Source organism: Dasypus novemcinctus, chromosome 3, assembly GCF_030445035.2.
Source record: "Dasypus novemcinctus isolate mDasNov1 chromosome 3, mDasNov1.1.hap2, whole genome shotgun sequence".
In the NCBI taxonomy this organism is placed as follows: Eukaryota; Metazoa; Chordata; class Mammalia; order Cingulata; family Dasypodidae; genus Dasypus; species Dasypus novemcinctus.
In genome coordinates, this window is record NC_080675.1 from 10,226,236 (window position 1) to 10,246,097 (window position 19,862).

General features: G+C 42.1%; 1 protein-coding gene across 1 annotated transcript in view; it reads right to left on the minus strand.

The window, feature by feature from the left end:
* Positions 1–19,862, minus strand: part of AK7 (adenylate kinase 7) — a 133,519-nt gene that overhangs the window by 76,150 nt on the left and 37,507 nt on the right. Inside the window, exon 5 of the mRNA XM_058291966.2 lies at positions 9,977–10,087. Coding sequence (XP_058147949.1) covers positions 9,977–10,087 — 111 coding nt within the window. The remainder of the gene's footprint in view (positions 1–9,976; positions 10,088–19,862) is intronic.

A 19,862-nucleotide genomic window follows, 5' to 3' on the forward strand; every position in this document is an offset into this window, starting at 1 on the left:
AAGACAGTGCATTGGAAATCAAACAGATAGTAGAAGTGGTCAATAAAAAGGTAGAAAAAATCCAGATAGGACTTAGGGACCTGAATGATAACGCAAAACGCTCAAACATACGTATTATAGGCATTCCAGAAGGAGAAGAGAAGGGAAAGGGGTCAGAAGGAGTGTTGCAGGAAATAATGAATGAAAACTTCCCAAATCTACTGAAAGAGACAGATGTACATATCCAAGAAGCACAGCGCACTCCACTGGTCATAAACCCCAACAGGCCCACCCCAAGACATATACTTGTCAAATTATCCAATGCTCAAGACAAAGAAAAAATTCTAAAAGCAGCAAGAGAAAAGAAAACCATCACATACAAGGGAAACTCCATAAGATTAAGTGCTGATTTCTCATCTGAAACGATGGAGGCAAGAAGGCAGTGGTATGATATAGTCAAGGTACTAAAGGAAAAAAATCTCCAACCAAGAATACTCTATCCAGCTAAACTAGCATTCAAAAATGATGGAGAGTTCAAAATATTCACAGATAAACGGAAACTGAAAGAGTATATCAACAAGAAACCTCCCCTTCAAGAAATTCTTAAGGGAATTCTGCAGGAAGAAAGGAAAAAACAGGACAGTCAGAGATGGAGGAGAGTGTAAAAGCAACAAGAAAGACAAAAATAGAAGGGGAAAATAAAATAATACAAACAAAATATAACAAACACAAATCCAACCAAAATATGGCTACCATAAATAACTCTCTAAACTTAATAACACTGAATGTCAACGGATTAAACTCACCTATCAAAAGATTCAGACTGGGACACTGGATAAGAAAATACGACCCATCTATATGCTGCCTACAAGAGACACATCTTAGACCCAGAGACTCATGGAGGTTGAAAGTGAAGGGCTGGAAAACAATCATACAAGCAAACAACAACCAAAAAAAGGCAGGAGTAGCTATATTAATATCAGACAAAATAGACTTTAAATGCGAAACAATTGTGAGAGACAAAGAAGGATACTATATTTTAGTGAAAGGGACAATTTGTCAAGAAGATCGAATTATCATAAATATTTATGCTCCTAACAAGGGCGCCTCTAAATATGTGAGGCAAACGCTGGAAAAACGAAGTGAAAGAATAGATGCATCTACAATTATAGTGGGGGATTTTAATACACCACTATCAACTCTGGACAGAACATCTCAAAAGAGAATCACTAAAGAAACAAAACATTTGAACAGTATATTAGAAGAGCTGGATCTAATAGACATATATAGATCATTACACCCAAACACAGCAGGATATACATTTTTCTCAAGCGCACATGGAACATTCTCCAAGATTGACCATATGCTAGGCCACAAAGAAAGGCTTAATGAATTCAGAAAGATCAAAATCATACAAAACAATATCTCTGACCACAGTGGAGTCAAGCTGGAAATTTGCAAGGGACAGAGACCCAGACTTCACATGACAATTTGGAAATTAAACAGCACACTCTTAGAAAAACAGTGGGTCAAAGAGGAAATCTCAAAAGAAATCAATGACTACCTTGAAACAAATGATAATGATAACACAACATACCAAAATTTATGGGATGCAGCAAAAGCGGTACTGAGAGGGAAATTTATAGCCATAAATTCATATATCAAAAAAGAAGAAAGAGCAGAAATTGAAGAATTAACTGCACATTTGAAGGAATTAGAAAAACAACAACAAAGTAACCCAACAGGAAGAAGAAGGAAGGAAATAATAAAGATAAGAGCAGAACTAAATGAAATAGAAAATAAGAAAGCACTTGAAAAAATAAACAAGACCAAGAGCTGGTTTTTTGAGAAGATCAACAAAATTGACAAACCTTTAGCGAGACTAACAAAGAAAAAAAGAGAAAAGATGCAAATACACAAAATAAGAAATGAGAAAGGTGATATCACCACTGACCCCACAGAAATAAAGACTACCATAAGAGGATACTTTGAAAAACTATATTCCAACAAAAATGACAATTTAGAGGAAATGGACAAATTCCTAGAAATACATAAGCAGCCCATACTGACGAAAGAAGAAATTAATGATCTTAACAAACCAATCACAAGCAAAGAGATAGAATCAGTCATTAAAAATCTCCCAACTAAGAAGAGCCCAGGGCCAGACGGCTTCACAGGTGAATTCTACAAAACATTCCGGAAAGAACTAACACCAATCCTGTTGAAACTATTCCAAAAAATCGAAACAGAAGGAACACTGCCTAATTCCTTCTATGATGCCAACATTACCCTAGTACCAAAGCCAAACAAAGACACCACAAGAAAGGAAAATTACAGACCAATTTCTCTAATGAACCTAGACGCAAAAATACTTAACAAAATACTTGCTAATCGTATTCAACAACACATTAAACGAATTATACACCATGACCAAGTGGGATTTATCCCAGGTATGCAAGGATGGTTCAACATAAGAAAATCAATCAATGTAATACACCATATAAACAGACTGAGAGAAAAAAACCACATGATTATATCTATAGATGCAGAAAAGGCATTTGACAAAATACAGCACCCCTTCCTGATAAAAACACTCCAAAAGATCGGAATACAAGGAAACTTTTTGAACATGATAAAGAGTATATATGAAAAACCTAAAGCCAACATTGTTTACAATGGCGAAATCCTGAAATCCTTCCCTCTAAAATCAGGAACAAGACAAGGATGCCCATTGTCTCCGCTCCTATTTAACATTGTCTTGGAAGTACTGGCTCGAGCACTGAGACAAGAACCAGATATAAAAGGCATTCAAATTGGAAGGGAAGAAGTCAAAATTTCATTATTTGCAGATGACATGATCCTATATATAGAAAACCCTGAGAGATCTACAACAAAGCTCCTAGAACTCATAAATGAGTTTAGCAAAGTCGCAGGTTACAAGATCAATGCGCAAAAATCAGTAGCATTTCTGTACACCAATAATGAGCAAGATCAGGAGGAAATCAAGAAACAAATACCATTCACAATAGTAAATAAAAAAATCAAATACTTAGGAATAAATTTAACTAAAGAGGTAAAAAACTTATACATCGAGAACTATACAAGATTGTTCAAGGAAATCAAAGAAGACCTAAATAAATGGAAGAATATTCCCTGTTCATGGATAGGAAGACTGAATATTATTAAGATGTCTATCCTACCAAAACTGATCTACACATTCAATGCAATCCCAATAAAAATCAACACAGCCTTCTTTAAGGAACTAGAAAAACTAACTATGAAATTTATTTGGAATAAAAAGAGGCCCCGAATAGCCAAAGACATATTGAAAAAGAAAAACGAAATAGAAGGAATCACACTTCCTGACTTCAAAACATACTACAAAGCTACAGTAGTGAAAACAGCATGGTACTGGCATAAGGAGAGACACACAGACCAATGGAATCGAATTGAAAGTTCAGATATAGAACCTCATGTATATAGCCATATAATATTCGATAAAGCCACCAAACCCTCTCAACTGGGAGAGAATGGCCTATTCAACAAATGGTGCCTGGAGAACTGGATAGCCATATGTAGAAGAATGAAAGAGGATTACCATCTCACACCTTATACAAAGATCAACTCAAGATGGATCAAAGACCTAAATATAAGAGCCAAGACCATAAAGACCTTAGAAAGCAGTGTAGGGAAACATCTACAGGACCTTGTAGTAGGAAATGGCTTCATGAATATCACACCAAAAGCATGAGCAGCAAAAGAACAAATAGATAAATGGGACTACCTCAAAATTAAAGCCTTCTGCACCTCAAAGGAGTTTGTCAAGAAAGTAAAAAGGGAACCCACACAATGGGAGAAAATATTTGGCAACCATATATCTGATAAGAGACTTATAACTTGCATATATAAAGAACTCATATATCTCGAAAACAAAAAGGTAAACAACCCATTTAAAAAATGGGAAAAAGATTTAAACAGACACTTCTCCAAAGAAGAAATACAAATGGCTAAAAAGCACATGAAAAAATGCTCCAAATCCCTAGCTATCAGGGAAATGCAAATCAAAACTACAATGAGATACCATCTTACTCCCATAAGATTGGCAGCCATGAAAAAAACAGTAGAATACAAATGCTGGAGAGGATGTGAAGAAAGGGGAACACTCATCCATTGCTGGTGGGAATGCAGAAGGATCCAACCATTCTGGAGGACAGTTTGGCAGTTTCTCAAAAAATTATCCATAGATTTGCCATATGACCCAGCAATACCACTGCTGGGTATATACCCATCAGATCTGAAAACAAGGACACAAACCGATATATGTACACCAATGTTCATAGCAGCATTGTTCACCATCGCCAAAAGTTGGAATCAATCCAAAAGTCCATCAACAGATGAGTGGATCAATAAAATGTGGTATATACACACAATGGAATACTACTCAGCTGTAAGAACCAATACACTACAATCGCACGTGATAACATGGATGAACCTTGAGAATCTTATGTTAAGTGAAGCAACCCAGGCATTGAAGGACAAATACTATATGACCTCAATGATATGAAATAAGTTAACTGCCTCAGAGAGCTAGAGTCTGGAAAAGTGGCTTACTGGAAATCGGGGGGTGGAGGAAGGATGTGAGTTAATGTCTGTAGGGGTGGAATCTGTGATGAGCTGGGGGTAAGTATGAGCACAAAGAAGGGACAAAATGGGGGCAAGGGGTTACCTTCGGGTGGGGTTTTCTGGGTTTGAGGGGGGCTGGGGATGGGAAGAGGGGTAATATGCTCCAAGAAATAGGTGGGAGGGAGGGGCAACATACAACATGGGAGAGTGCCAGAAGTTCGTTGAGAACTAAATGTTGAGTAAAACGTATCAAAGTATAAGTAGGAGGGTCACCTGGTTAGGACGCTCAGGGGGTATGGTCTGATGCGGGACGGACTCCAGAGGGAATAGCTGAAGGCTCATTTTGCCAAGGTGGGTTCTGCCATTGGGTGGGGTGGACCCATATCCTGGGGAAGACTAATGCCGTCGAATAGAGAGAACTGTATCTCTCGTGAGAAAGGACGGCTCCCAGGGCATTAGATTGGCAGGCGTTGTGGGCCCTAAGGGGAGGGGAAAATGGACGTGCAATGGATAGAACAAAGGTAAATAAGGGGGCAAAAGAGGAGTTATGTGAGAGTACACAAGGATGAATATAAAACAGCTAATATTACACCAAAAACATATAGGGGACGACAGACTAATAATGAAAACCATAAGACAAAACAGAGGATAACTAAAAAATTTAGAAAACTGTACAACCTAAAGTATGGACCACATAGTAAGCACAAATGTTACCTTGTTTGAAAACTATAGTTTCGGAATCTGTACATCAGTTTCAGGAAATAGGATATGAATAAGTTAAAAGATTATTGCTGTGGAAGGGAAAAGGTTTTATGGTGGATCTGGGGAAATACTGTATATTGTATATATGAATTTTGGTGATCTAAGGCTCTTCTGAAGCTGACATTATGTTGGGATTCACTTTACGGGAAGTTTTGGATCACAGAGTGGTTCAACAATGGCAGTGGAGGAATACTGATATGGGATGTTATTGACAGGATATATATGGTTGACAGGGAGTTATACAGGGCATATGCCCAGGGTATATGGTAATGTCTATATATACTCATAGTGGAAACAATTAAAAACAACAGCTGGGGGGGCACTGGGCTCCTGGCCGGGGGGTCACTGTTGTGGGCCCTGGGAGAGCAGCGGCAATCCTCCAGGTGCAACGGCAAGAACCAGGAAGGAAGGAGGGCCCAACAGTGGGCTCTTGATACTAATGGCTACACTTTTGAGCCTATGCACCTGCAATAAGAACAAGGCCTAGAGTAGCATTGTGCCTGGGGGTTTCCTCCTGACAGCCTTCATGTTACTCAAATGTGGCCACTCTCACAGCCAAACTCAGCGTGTAGATGTGATGCATTCCCCCCAGCGTGGGACACGACACCCGGGGATGAGCCTCCCTGGCACCGAGGGATCACTACCACATACCAGCTGAAGAAGCAACTAGAAAATGACCTTGAATTAAAGATTCAATGCGGAACAGCAGAATATACCTGTCTACATATAATAACATGACTTCGGGAAGCGGTTTGACCTAATGTAAGGGGGAAATGGAAAGGAGAAATGAGATTATAAGGCTGTGAGTCTCTAAAAAAGAGTCTGGAGGTTGTCAGAAGGAATACCCCTATGTACAACTGAACAGAGTCTAAGAGACAGATAAGGTAGATACAACCCCAGGTATTGGTTCTTTTGAGGGATAAAGAGACCCACGGGTTCTATGGTCATGGCAGAAGGGGTTCACTGCCATGACAGATGGCCCTTCTTTGGAGCTGGTGTTTCTGCGTGATGGAAATGGACTCAGAGGGGATCTCTTTTCATAAGTCTTGCATGCTACTTTATTGGAATTGTAGTTGGTGCTGAGTTTAAGATATATGTAGGGGATTTGAATCTCTGGACTGATAATATGACACCCAGGCCCAGAGCCTCAACAGACTTCAGCTCCTACACTTTGACTTATTGGACTTACTCCACTCAGCTAACATGGAGTTGAAGAAGGTCAACCACCACAACATGGAGCCTAGAGTGTCTACAACTAGAAGCGGGAAGAGTGCATCCAGTACCCATGTGGAATCTAAGCCCTCACTTGACATAGGTGTGCAATGGACACAACCAATCCAATGTCCACAGAGAAAATGTGGAATGGGTGTGGGAACGGTAGCCATGGGGGCTGCTGGGTGTGGGGAACGGGAGGAAGAGATGAGATGTGGAGGCGTTTTCGGGACGTGGAGTTGTCCTGGATAGTGCTTCACGGACAATTACGGGACACTGTAGATCCCCCCAGGGCCCACTGGATGGAACGTGAGAGAGTCTGGGCTATGATGTGGACCATTGACTATGGGGTGCAGTGATGCTCAGAGATGAACTTACCAGGTGCAATGGATGTATCACGATGATGGGAGAGAGTGTTGCTGTGGGGGGAGTGGGGGGTGGGGGCAGTGGGGTTGAATGGGACCTCATATGTTTTTTTTAATGTAATTAAAATAATAATAATAATAAATAAATATTTAAAAAAAAAGAATTGAGTAATCATGTTAATGATTTAGAAAATTTTATAATTCAGTTTGGAGATATTGTATATTATTTACAACTGAGACAAAATCTTAAATGTGATTAGAATGAGTCTAACTTTTGTATCACACCATTGATTTTTAATAATAGCCATTACAATTGGTCAGAAATTCGGAATCATTTGTTGGGATATAAGCATAACTTAACTCTTGATATTTTACAGTTGCACAAACAGGCATTAGACATGTCACAAAATATGCTAAATACTCAATCTATGGATTTTTGGGACAAATTATCATCCAATTTAAATGCTATTAGCCCATTTCTTTGGAGGAGTGATAAATTGATCCAGGCTTCATCTCTGGCAATGATTGGAGGACTCCTACTATTATTTGTGGGTCTCATTATTAGGTACAACTGCATAAAAAGGTGGTTATAAGCACAAATACAGCCCTTTCAACTGATCCAGGCCAGATTGACACAAAAGTGCCCCTAAAATAATCATAGCTCGGCTGGTAGTCAATGATGGGTAAGACTTACAGAGGAAAGCAACCTAAGACAGGCACAGTCACTTGATTAAATAAAAAAGGGGGACTTGTGAGAATGCTGTGGCCTTGGCTAAGGCACGGTCATCATCTGGGAAAAGGGCACAAAGAGTGATGATCCAGACAATGGAAGAGGGTGTACTTGAGATTAAAAGGAACTCAGCATCCTCCTAACTCCTGTTCTGTGTCCAAGAGCAGGAAGGAGAGGAAGTGGGAGTAACAATCATTGGCAGAGTTGGATAAGGAGAATGTATTAAGTAGGTCAGCAAAAAGATATAAAAGAGCAGTTTAATAAAAAATAAATGGCCTCATTTCTTTGGAGATGATGGTCCCCTGAGCCCTGTTGTGTTGTGTGTTTTATGTTTTCCTTTTCGCTTCCACATTCATACAGGTTCCTGCAACACTTTTCCATCTGGGGAACTGCCATTTCTTAGGCAACAAAGCTCAAGGGTCACACAAGCCATGTAGTCACTGAACAAAATGTTACCAGGGTCAAGTGTGTATCTAGGAACCCTTCCCCACTCTGCCCTGACCCTTCATTTTCCTTCCTCCAGGTACCCATGACCTTTTGTCACATCAGAGTTGCTGTCCACATCTGCCAGCCCAGCAGGACCGGGGCTCCTTGGGGACAGGGGAGATAGCTCTGGGGGCTATTGAATAAGGTAGGCAAGGGTCACTCTTAGGAGCCTTGCCCCGCCCTTTGACCTCTCTTGGGGTTCCTGTCCAAACATACACATGCCTGCCAACCACTCTGCCAGCTTTGCTGTTCTCTAGGTCCTAAGCACCTTCCTGAACCAGGAAGCTCCCAACTCTGTTTCCTCTGCCTGGAGTGGGTGTCTGCCCAGTTTCTAGCCTTTCTTAGCCTCAGCTTATATGTCCCTTCCCCAGTGTCTCACTCCACATGCCATCAGGTCTTTCTAATGTTTACTTCCAGCGCATCGTGAACTTTTCCTTCTCAGTCATCACTATTAATATCATTCTGTGTCATTGATTGGGTAACAGATTGTGAAACATCTGTCTTTCTTGGCAGCTGCCTGTTTCCTGAAGACAGGGACTGGGCATGTACTTCCAGCAGCATCTCAGAACCTAACACAGGCCTGGCAGGTAGCAGGCACGGAACCAACGCCTGCATGAGTGAGCCGCATGTGGCTGCCAAACATTCCCTTTGTGACCTATGATAGACACTGCCCCTTCAGAGGAAGTACAGGGCAGTGGTTCAGAGCACAGGCTCCTAAGTTAGCCTCCCCAGGTTCAAGTCCAGGCTCTATCACTGATCAACTGTGGGCAAGCTACTTAACATCTCTGTGCTTCTGACCCCCCATCTGTAAAAGGGTGGTGACAATAATAGTACCCACTTACGAGAGTTTTGAGGATTATATACAAGAGACACGAGATTACATGAGATACCAGAAGTAAAACATTTAGCACAGAGGACCACAATAATTATTAGCTGTTACACTTATTCATTACCAGGCCTTTTTCATAATGTATTCAAATAAAAGAGAAACAAATCATTTTATAATAGACACATGCCAAAATGATAAATATTGCTGAAACAGAAAGCTAATAGCTATTATTCTTTATATGAACTTTCCAGTTATAGGTAGGTATGTCTTGGTAATCAGTGACCAGGGATGTGTCAAGACAAACTCTTGTGAAATAATGATGGGGTCTGGAGTTAGGTAAACAACCACCAGAAATCCACTGTCTACTGCATCTCTCTTTCCCAGAGTATCCACATCTGTGAAATGGGTATGGATACTGCACTGTGGTTGTCAGAATTAGGTCCAACAATGCTGAGATGGTGCTGGGACAGCACTCAATAAATCCTACTTATGTGACCTTGAGCAAGTGACTGCCACTTGCCTGTTCTCCTCATTTCTAAGACAAGGTGGACATGCACTTTCCAGAAGAGTTGTAAGAAAGAAGTAAGGTAGATTCTGAGAATCAGGAAAATATGGCTCTCTTCTTCTCCATCCCACCTCCAACTAACTTAACTCTTCTGGGCCAAGCGACTCTTTGGACTATGGACACTGTGGGGAGCGGGGGTCTGGCACCTGCTGGGCACCCGACACAGGGCTTTCAATCCAGCAAGCTAGACCAGAGCCTAAGCGCTGACATGCGTGCAGTGCCTCTTGACAATGCTCAGAGTCCTGGGTGGGGGAGGGGGGGGGTAAAGCATGTGGCACCATCCCTGAAAGGCAGACAGCCTCAAGACAAGAGTGAGATGATCACCTGGACCAGAGTTGAGTAACTATAGATGAGAGAAAGAAGCCATTCCTCCTGCCTCCAAAACAGCTTTTCTTACCCTAAATATTCTGTGACTCCAGACTTACATTTTTTCCATATTTGAGAACCATTTTTTCAGCATTTATGTGGTCCAGAAAATTTGGATGGTGTTTTCTTCTTCGATAATCCTCTTCAGTAAATGGAATCTCAGAATCATCCTATAAAAGAAAAAAAGGCCAGACTTGGTGCATTAGTGTGATGTGAAATGTCTAAGCCCAAACATGCTAGGTCAACAGTGTTCCTTTAAGTTCAAATAAAGCTTAAAACTACTGCTTATTTTGAAAGTAATTTTGTTCTCTTGAAAATGCTTTAGCTAGACACATAGTAAAATTTAACAAAATTAAAAATTTATTTATTTATTTATTTATTTATTTAATTTCCCCCCCTCCCCTGGTTGTCTGTTCTTGGTGTCTATTTGTTGTGTCTTGTTTCTTTGTCTGCTTTTGTTTCTTTGTCCGCTTCTGCTGTCGTCAGCGGCACAGGAAGTGTGGGCGGCGCCATTCCTGGGCAGGCTGCACTTTCTTTTCACGCTGGGCGGCTTTCCTCACGGGCGCACTCCTTGCGCGTGGGGGCTCCCCCACGCGGGGGACACCCTTGCATGGCACGGCACTCCTTGCGCGCATCAGCACTGCGCTTGGCCAGCTCCACACAGGTCGAGGAGGCCCGGGGTTTGAACCGCGGACCTCCCATATGGTAGACGGACGCCCTAACCACTGGGCCAAAGTCCGTTTCCCAAAATTAAAAATTTTAATGTCTTTTATTTTGTAGAGATGGTGTTAGGGTGTTACTGCAATTGTATAAAGGCATTAAATAAACCATTTATTAATAGATCTTATAGTACTTTCACTTTTAAATTTAAATCGTGGGTTTTCCCCCCCTTTCTATGCTGCCCCTTCCATTCTGCCACATGCTAACAAGAACATTCTATGTGCAAGTCTCTGTCTTAGGTTTTAAAAACTGGTTTCAGCAGACAAGGTGAAATATCAGTTTACCTTGGGAATCAGAAATGAAAAATATTTCCTGACAGAGTTCACTGAGCTGTGCTTTCTATGCAGTCTCTCCACAATTCACCCTCCCATGCACTCCCATGGGGATTCATCAGAAATAACTATATCAAAACTCCCTGGAGAATCAAAGGGAAAAATTGAGATCTGTGTTTACACAGTGATTTCACCAAAAAAAACTTCCAAATTTAGAGGTCCTTGTTGGAGTAAGATTTTAAAACTGTGATGTTCAAAATGGAGCCTTTCAAACACATCAGAATGGTCTAAATTAAATCATCGACTGACAACCATTTTTTTAAAAGATTTATTTATTTATTTCCCACTTTCCTTCCCCTCCCCCTGCCCTGCTGTTTTTGCTGTCTGTGTCCATTCGCTGTGTAATCTTGTGTATCTGTTTCTTTTTTTTTTTTTTTTTTGTCTTCTCTTTTTTTCTCCTCTAGGATTCTCCAGGATTTGATTCTGGGGACCTCTGATGTGGAGTGAGGTTTCCCATTAGCAGTGCTACCTCAGTTCCTGGCTCAGCTTCACCCCACCCTGACTTTCCCCATCGTCCTTCTTCTGCCACATCATCATCTTGCTGCATGACTCACTTGTGCAGGTGCTTGGATCACCATGTGGGCACTTGGCTTGCCACACAGGCATGCTTTCTCTTCTTCTTTTTCACAGGAGGCCCCTGGGATTGAACCCAGGCCCTCCCATATGGCAGGCGGAAGCCCCATCACTTGAGCCACATCTGCTTCCCAGTCCACAAGCATTTGAGCCCCTTTCATGTGTCTCACTGAATTGTACCCAAGAATACATTGAATTTATCAGAAAGGTAGAATGGAATTATACCTGAAGTGGTACAATTTTCAGGATGTCTGAGAATGGGAAGAAAATTCCAAATGGCTGGAGGTCAGCTGGGACTGGGCCAGAAATGAGGAAGCCAAGTCATATTTTCAGGGTTGGTGGGCCATGTTGAGGGGTTCAGACTAATTCTAAGAGCAACAGAAGATAATGAAGGGTTTTAAACATTTTAAAGGACTTTCACATGATCTGGATTCTATTCTATCAAGATCTCTTGGGCTATTTCGTGGAGAATGGATTGGAAGGAGGCAACAGCAGGAACTAGTTACAGCTAGTCCAAGAAGATGATGGCTGGGGCTGGGCCAAGATGGTTGCCATAGATACAAAGAGAAAGAGATGGACTTATACATTTTGGATGATGAATTAATAGAATGTGCTGATGGTCTGGCTGATGGAGTGAAGAGAGTGAGGCTAGAGCAACCACAATGACAGCCATGCCATCGAATGTGGAGAGGACTGGGGAAGAATTAGGTTTTGAAGGGAAGATTAAGTTAACCCACCTCAATTTCACGTACCCACCTCAATTCAGTAAATACATTTTTACATAATGAACTGGCTTTTTAAGTCTGGCTACTGGCTCACATATATGATTGCCAGATAAAATATAGGATGCCCAGTGAAATGTAAATTTCAGATAAATAAATCATTTTTTGAGTGTAAGTATGTCTCAAATATTGCATGAGACATACTAATGTTAAAAAGTTATTCACTTCTGATCTGGAATTCAACTAAAACTGGGCATCCTTTATTTTTATTTGCTAAATCTGGCAACCCTACAGATAAGGAGTCTGGAATCAGAGTGCAATCAGCTTTGTCTCTGGGACGAATTGAGTCCCTGGTGTCCTCATAGCCCTGGCTAACATGATATGGTGGCAGCCTGCCCACCTGACCCTCCTCCAGATACTGTCCTGGAATATTGCGCCCAGCTCCTTGTGCCCATTGGAGACTCGCCTGCCGTATCCCTCCTCCTGCCCTGCCTCTGCCTCGCCGGCTAGCTCGCTGGGACTGTTGACCCAGAACTCTCCTAAGGATCCACCCATCCTCAATCCTCACGGCCACGGGAGAAAGGTCACAGTGCCACAAGCTGATGTGGCTCTGTGGCCATAGGTTTTGACGGCCAGACAATCTCTTCCCTGACACTCTGGAACTGGGACTGAGAGAAAAGGAAGAACAGCCTCTCTCTGGTCAACTGCTTTGTGGCCTATAGATCTGAACCAGCCAGAGCTGCAGGTTCTGACAACTTGATTCTTGGTTAGGCTAAGGACCCGGTTGCTCATTACAGTTCTGAGCCAGCAGGCACTTAAATTCCAATTGTTACAACACCACCACCACCAAATAATTTATTTTAAGCCCACACGTTTTCTATAGGGTTTAGTTCCTTGCAACCATTTGCATCATTTGTTTTGGCCATGAATAACAAGGCACTGACGTTTTGTTTGGGCAGCATTATATGCCATGTCCTTTCATGGTTATATAATATATTGCCATCTGCTAGCACTCCTGGAGGCTGAAGGTGGCCTTATTGATGTCTCCCTATAGTTAATCTGCTTGTTGAGCGGTTTCATCCATTTAGGAGGTAGAGGACCAATTCTGCAGTTAGCCGCCCCCCCCCACACACACACTTTAGGAACATTGGGCAAATCTGTAATCTTTTAACACTCTGTTGGGCCCTCTTTCTAATTTGTCGTTGTGTTTGCCCACCCATCTGGATCCTCCACCGGGCCCTTTCATTATGTGTGACTTCCAGAGCCATAGGCCTTCTTCTGGACTACCGGGCTGCTTCCTGGTTCTGGCCACTCTCCCCACCCACACACTTGAAACAAGCACAGAACTCTGCTTTTAAAGCACACAGATACGCAGGGAGAAAAAAAAAACATAAATATTAAGATTCTCCCACTTCTTAAAACCAACACAAATTAAAATATTCAATTATGTCACTCTTCTTTTGTATTAAAACTGGCATTTATACAGTTTTTTTAAATTATTATTATTCATTTGGACGCTATAGGCTGCAAGTCATAGAAAACCAAATTCCAAATGGCCTAACACTGAGGAGATTCATTATCTTTGCAGCGTGGGGCGCCCCAGGCACCACTTTAAGGGCTTCTGGCTCTGCAGGTCTGGCGTCCTCTTGGCCCTGCCTCCCTGTGTGTGGCTTTCTTTGGGCTCATGGCTAGACTGTCAAATCCAGCCATGACAGTGTTCCCAGAGAGAGGAAGGCGTCTCTCTTCACCAGAGAGGAACCCTTCGCCGTGGTCTCCTGGCAGGCTTCCCCCCAAGCAGGGAGTGGACTGAGCGATTTCCCTCTTCTCCCTGAGCACACAGCTAGACTACATATCCCAGGCTCCCTTGCAGTGAGGTGTGGGCATGTGACTGGGTTCCCGCCAAAGGAATTTGCAGAAGTGATGTGCGCCTCTTCCTGGCCCAGCTCATAAAGCGCCCTATGCATGAGCCTTCATGCTTCTTCTCTTTCTGCAGAATTGATGCAGTTCACAACGGCCCTGGAAGCCATTTCTGGAAGGCGGCTGAGGCTGGGTCTCAAGTCAGAGTGGGGAGAAGTGCTCATTCACCTGCTTTACATTCTACACGAGCAAGGAATACAAGTCTACCATATTTGGGCCATTCTACATTTGTGTGCGCGTGAGACACCCTCACATCCCAGAACTGGGCTGTGTGCCACCCCTTAGCCAATCATCGGTAAGAAGAATGGAGCCATCATCACCAGTTTAGATGAGTCAGAGTTTTCCTGGAGCTGGGGATAATGTTCCTGGCTCTCACAGGCAGGATGGACACTGGAACAAACGAGGGCTGTGCTGGCAAGGAAGTCAGGGGATAGCTGTGTGCCAGGAAGCCAGCACTGTCGAGACAATTTATTTGCACTTCTCTTTGGGTTGCATTATGAATTCTGGCTTTTTCACCAACACAGCTTATTTCATTTAGCCATAAGCTATCAGTCAGGTCCTAGAAAGAAGGAAATGGTACTCTCCAAATGGGTTGTTTGAGGAGAGTTTCAGAGCAGAAGTACTGGCAAAGGTGTGGGCAGGGTGTAGGGAAATCAAATATCCTGGGGTTAGTAAAAGGGGACTCTGTACCACTCCTATGTCCACAAACATAGAGGGAACAAATTGCAATTAGAACTTGGAGATAAGTTGAGAGAAGAGGGTCATCAGACAGGAGCTGTGACTTTGACTGAGGAGCCCAGCCCATCAGCCGCCATCCTACACAAGGTGGCTGGGGAATAAATTCCTTGACCTCATTCTTGTTGCCCATTGACTAATCCCGGTTGGAAGCAGAGTGCCGGGGAGCTTGCTGCTGCACCGAGTGGGGTAAAGAGGGGATCTAAAGGTGTAGATGGAAAACAGCCAGCACACACGATTATTTTTATGATGCTCTAATTCTCACGGCTTGGTGAGTGGGACAATTGTCCTCTCAGCACTGTCCATGACATCTTCAAAAATATCTTGGTTTTCCAGCATCAGCAAGATGTTCCAGGCTTATGCAGATTTTTCTTTGCCTTTTTTTAAAAAGATACATAGATCACACAAAATGTTACAATAAAAAATATGAGAGGTTCCCATATACCCCACTCTCCCCCCCCCCCGACTTTTCACACATCAACAACCTCTTTCATTGGTGTGGCACATTATCACATTCGGTGCATACATTTTGGAGCACAGCTACACCACATGGGTTATAGTTTACATTTCAGTCCACACTCTCCCCCCAGTCCATTCAGTGGGCTATGGCAGGACACATAATGTCCTGCTTCTGTCCCTGCCATATCATTCAGGACAACCCCAAGTACCGAAAACACCCCAATATCATACCTCTTCCTCCCTCTCCCTGACTTCAGAAACTCCCGTGGCCACCATCTCCACATTGATGACGAAATTTCTTCCATTGCTAGAGTCACAATAGTTCTATAGTAGAATACCAGCCAGTAAGTCCACTCTAGTACATATTTCATTCCTCCATCCTGTGGACCCTGGGGTGGTGATGTCCACTCCACCTCTAAATCGAGAGGGGGCTTAGATCCCACATGGCTGATGGATGCGATTCTCCTGCTTGCAGTTGTAGACTCTCTCGGTTCCCTGGTGTGGTGGTTGACCATTCTCACCTCCCTGTTAGCTGACCTGGGTAAGTCCAATGAACCAGAGAGTAGGTGCTGCAACTCTGCTGAGCTAATATAGGGCCAGTCCAGAGATTCAGGTCTCCTTAATACACCAACCCCAGCACCAATCACAGGTTCAGTAAAGTGACAGAAGAGGCATGTGTAGAGAGTCCAACTCCATCACACTCAGCCTATGCAGATTTTCACTGGCCCAGGAAGTGGAATGAGCTACCTCCCACAGAGTCTTGGAATTAATTTTACTGAAAAACAATATTACAGACTAAAATGTACATGTCAGGGACACCCAGAAGGGCTGCCATTGGATTGTTTCTTTCATGGTGACAGAGATGAAGATGTATCTTTCTCTTTTTAATTTAAAATTTAAAAAAAATTTTATTTCTCTCCCCTCCCCCCCATTTTCTGCTCTCTATGTCCATTCACTGTGTGTTCTTCTGTGTCCACTGCATTCTTGTCAGTGGCACTGGGAATCTGTGTCTCTTTTTTGTTGCATCATCTTGCTGCATCAGTTCTCCATGTGTGCAGTGCCACTCCTGGGCAGGCTGCACTTTTATCGTGCGGGATGGCTCTTATGGGGTGCACTCCTTGTGCGTGGGGCTCCCTCTGCAGGGGACACCCCTGTGTGGCACAGCGCTCCTTGCACGCATCAGCACTGTGCGTGGGCCAGCTCCACACGGGTCAGAAGGCTCAGGGTTTGAACCCTAGACCTCCCATGTGGTAGGCGGATGTTCTATCAGTTGAACCAAATCTGCTTCCTGCCATGTAACTTTCTCAATGTCATGATTTCACAATGATTTTTTCCAACGTAACATATCATGCTATTTATCCCTACTTTATTTAGAGCAGGTTTATTGACCGTGAGTTTTCCTATGATGAGAAGATAGAAGCAGAAAAGAGCAAAGAGGAGCAGTGAAGACTTACTGAGGTCCTCATAGCTTCCCAATTCCTGATGTCCAGTGACTTTTCCGACCATGGATTTTGTAAGACATCGTTCATACTTTATAACAACTTTCTCTTTTTGCTTAAGCTAGTTCCATTTGGCTTCTGTTATTTGCAACCAAAAGTCCTGCTCAGCTTGCCATATTTCAACCAATGCCACGCTCTTCCTCTGCCCTGCCTGCTTCAATTCAACATGTCAAGGACAAATATGTTAATCTGGAGCTGTCACTCTTACTGCCTTCAGACCCACATGGGCTCGGTTTCCTATCTTTTCCCTAGCAGGGAGAACCAGTAATCTCTGTGATCAGACACTCAGGACAGACAGCAGCTTTTGCTTTGAACTTTCCATCCAGTCACAGCTACCTCTGCTAGGGTGAACATGTGTGAGAAAGAGGTTCATAGGAGTTGAAGCAGGTCATTAACTGCATTTGAATGGTTTTATCCAATGCCTGTGCTTAATTGCGTGAGAAGGAGAAGCATATTTGGTGTACCTCAGATCCTCAAATGTCCTGCCCTCACACATTTAGTTGAGGTTAGCCCACAATTACGAGTTAACCGTGACTTGTGTAAAATCCCTGGAACAGACTACTGAACTGAAATTAACTGTGGAAAATGGAAATTCCACTTGGGCTTTCTTCTGTTCCCACTGTTTCTACTAAATCTAATTAATTACTTATCTACTTATAAACTTTTTACATTGACATAATTTTAAATTTACAGAAAGATTGCAATTAATATAGAGAACTGTATATCTTTTACTCAGATTCACTAATATTTTGCTACATCTAGCTTTTTATTCTCTCCTGCTGTCTCTCTGTATGCATATATATGTGCATACACATGCATATTACTATTTATTTTTCCAAACCATTTGCGAGTAGGTTGTATACATTAGGCCCTTTTCTCTTTAATACTCGGTGTGTATTTTCCAAGCATATTCTCTTACATAACCAGAGTAAAGTTATAAAATTCAGGAAACTGGATCTTGATACAATACTTTTATCCAAGCTAATCCATATTCCAATTTTGTCAATTGTCCCAAAAATGTCCATTACAGCATTATTTTTCTTCCAGGATCAAGTACTGCATAGATGTGTTAAGTCTTTTTTGTCTCCTTTATCTAGAACAGTTTCTCAGCTTTTCTTTGTCTTTCACTGCATTGAGATTTTTTTTAAAGAATATAGGCTAGTTAACTGACAGAATCTTCAGTTTGGGTGTAGGTGAGGTCTTCGCATGATTAGATTCAGGTTTATGCATTCCCAGCCAAAATCCTACAGAAATGATGCTGTAGGGGTGAAGGCACCCAATGTCTGTCAGTTCCTCACTGGAACGTTATACTTTATTTTAAACACAACAAACCAGATAATTTTTGACTTACGTAAAATAGTATATGTAAATTACAAAGTTGGATAATAAAAGGTGTGCAAACTTGTGACTCAATTTAAGAACTAGAACATTAATATGTTGAAGCAGCCTCTGTGTGCTTCCCAACCTGAGCACAACCTCGTATTTGCTTCTCATTCCCTTGCTTTTTTGTTGTATCCTTAAACAATATATTGTGGGTTTTTTTTTTTCTTTTTGAGGTACTGGGGGCTAGGGATTGAACCCAGGACCTCTTATATGGAAAGCCGGAACTCAAACAATGAGCCATATCAACTCCCCTGAGTTTTCATGTTTGTGTTTTTGTTTTTTTTGTTTTTGTTTCCATTTTCTTTAGGAGGCACTGGGAACCGAACCCAGGATCTCCCATGTGGGAACTGGGTGCTCAACTGCTGGATCCACATCCATTCCCTATTTGAGTTATTTTTGAGCTTTATAACCATGGCATCCTTGATGGTTAGGCCATTGTGTCAGCTCGGCCAGGTAATTGTGCCCATTTGTTTGGTCAAGCAAGCACTGGGCTAACTGTAGTACAAGGGCATTTATGGACTTTAGTCACCATTGACTTTACTGCAGTGGTAAATCATAGATAGCTGATTACAATTACATCAATCAGGGAGATTGCCATCAGCAATGAGTGACGCTTTATCCAATCAGTTGAATGCCTTAAAGGGGGAAGTGATTCCAGCACTGAAAGAGAATTTCCCAGCTCATCTTTGGACAGTCACCGTCTCCCAGAACTCATCCAGAACCTTCACTGGACTTTCACTGGAGCCCCTGGCTGCAGCCTGCCTGCGGAACCTGGACTTGTGCATCCCCATGGTCACGTGAGAGATTCTTATAAAATTGCATACTATGACAGATATCTTTTGTTGATTCTGTTTCCCTAGAGAACCCTGACTAATACAGCATCCTACTGGACAAAGTTTTCTAGGATGTACATTTTCTATTCAGTACTTTTACTAAGGTTCATTAGCATCATCATGTTCAGCTTAGTTTATATGCTTTCTCTGCTGTGAACTATTTCTTATTCTTAAAGCACCACACTTTATCCATTTTCTGTGAAGGTTGTTTCTAGGCTTTGTCTTGTTATTAGGACTAATGGTGCTATGAACATTCTGCAATGTGTTCCCTGGTGCTTATGCGCAAATGTTTAGAGTATCTGCCCAGGAGTGGAACTGTTAGGTTAAGGGTGTGCACGTCTGCTGTAAGAGACAATATCATTTGTCTTCCCAAGAAGTCGTAACAATTTCTATTCATACCAGCAATTTGTAAGAGGTTCCCTTGTTCCACATGCTTGCTAACCTTGGTATTGTCAGACTTCTCTATTTTTTCCAATCCACTGGAGGTAAATGATATCTTGCTATAGTTTTAATTTGTATTTCTCTGATTGCCAATGAGATTTAGATTTTTTTTTCATTCAGATGGGTTCTTTTGAGAAATGCTTGTTTTATGTCCATTTTTATATTGGATTTTTTTCTTATTGATGCATAGGAATTCTTTATATATTCTAGAAATTAATCTTTGATCAGTTATATACGTTGCACATATTTTTTCTAAGCCTGCAGTTTGCCTTTTCATGGTCTTTATCCCATCTTTCATTTTTTCCATTTTTTATTATAGAAAGTTCCAGAC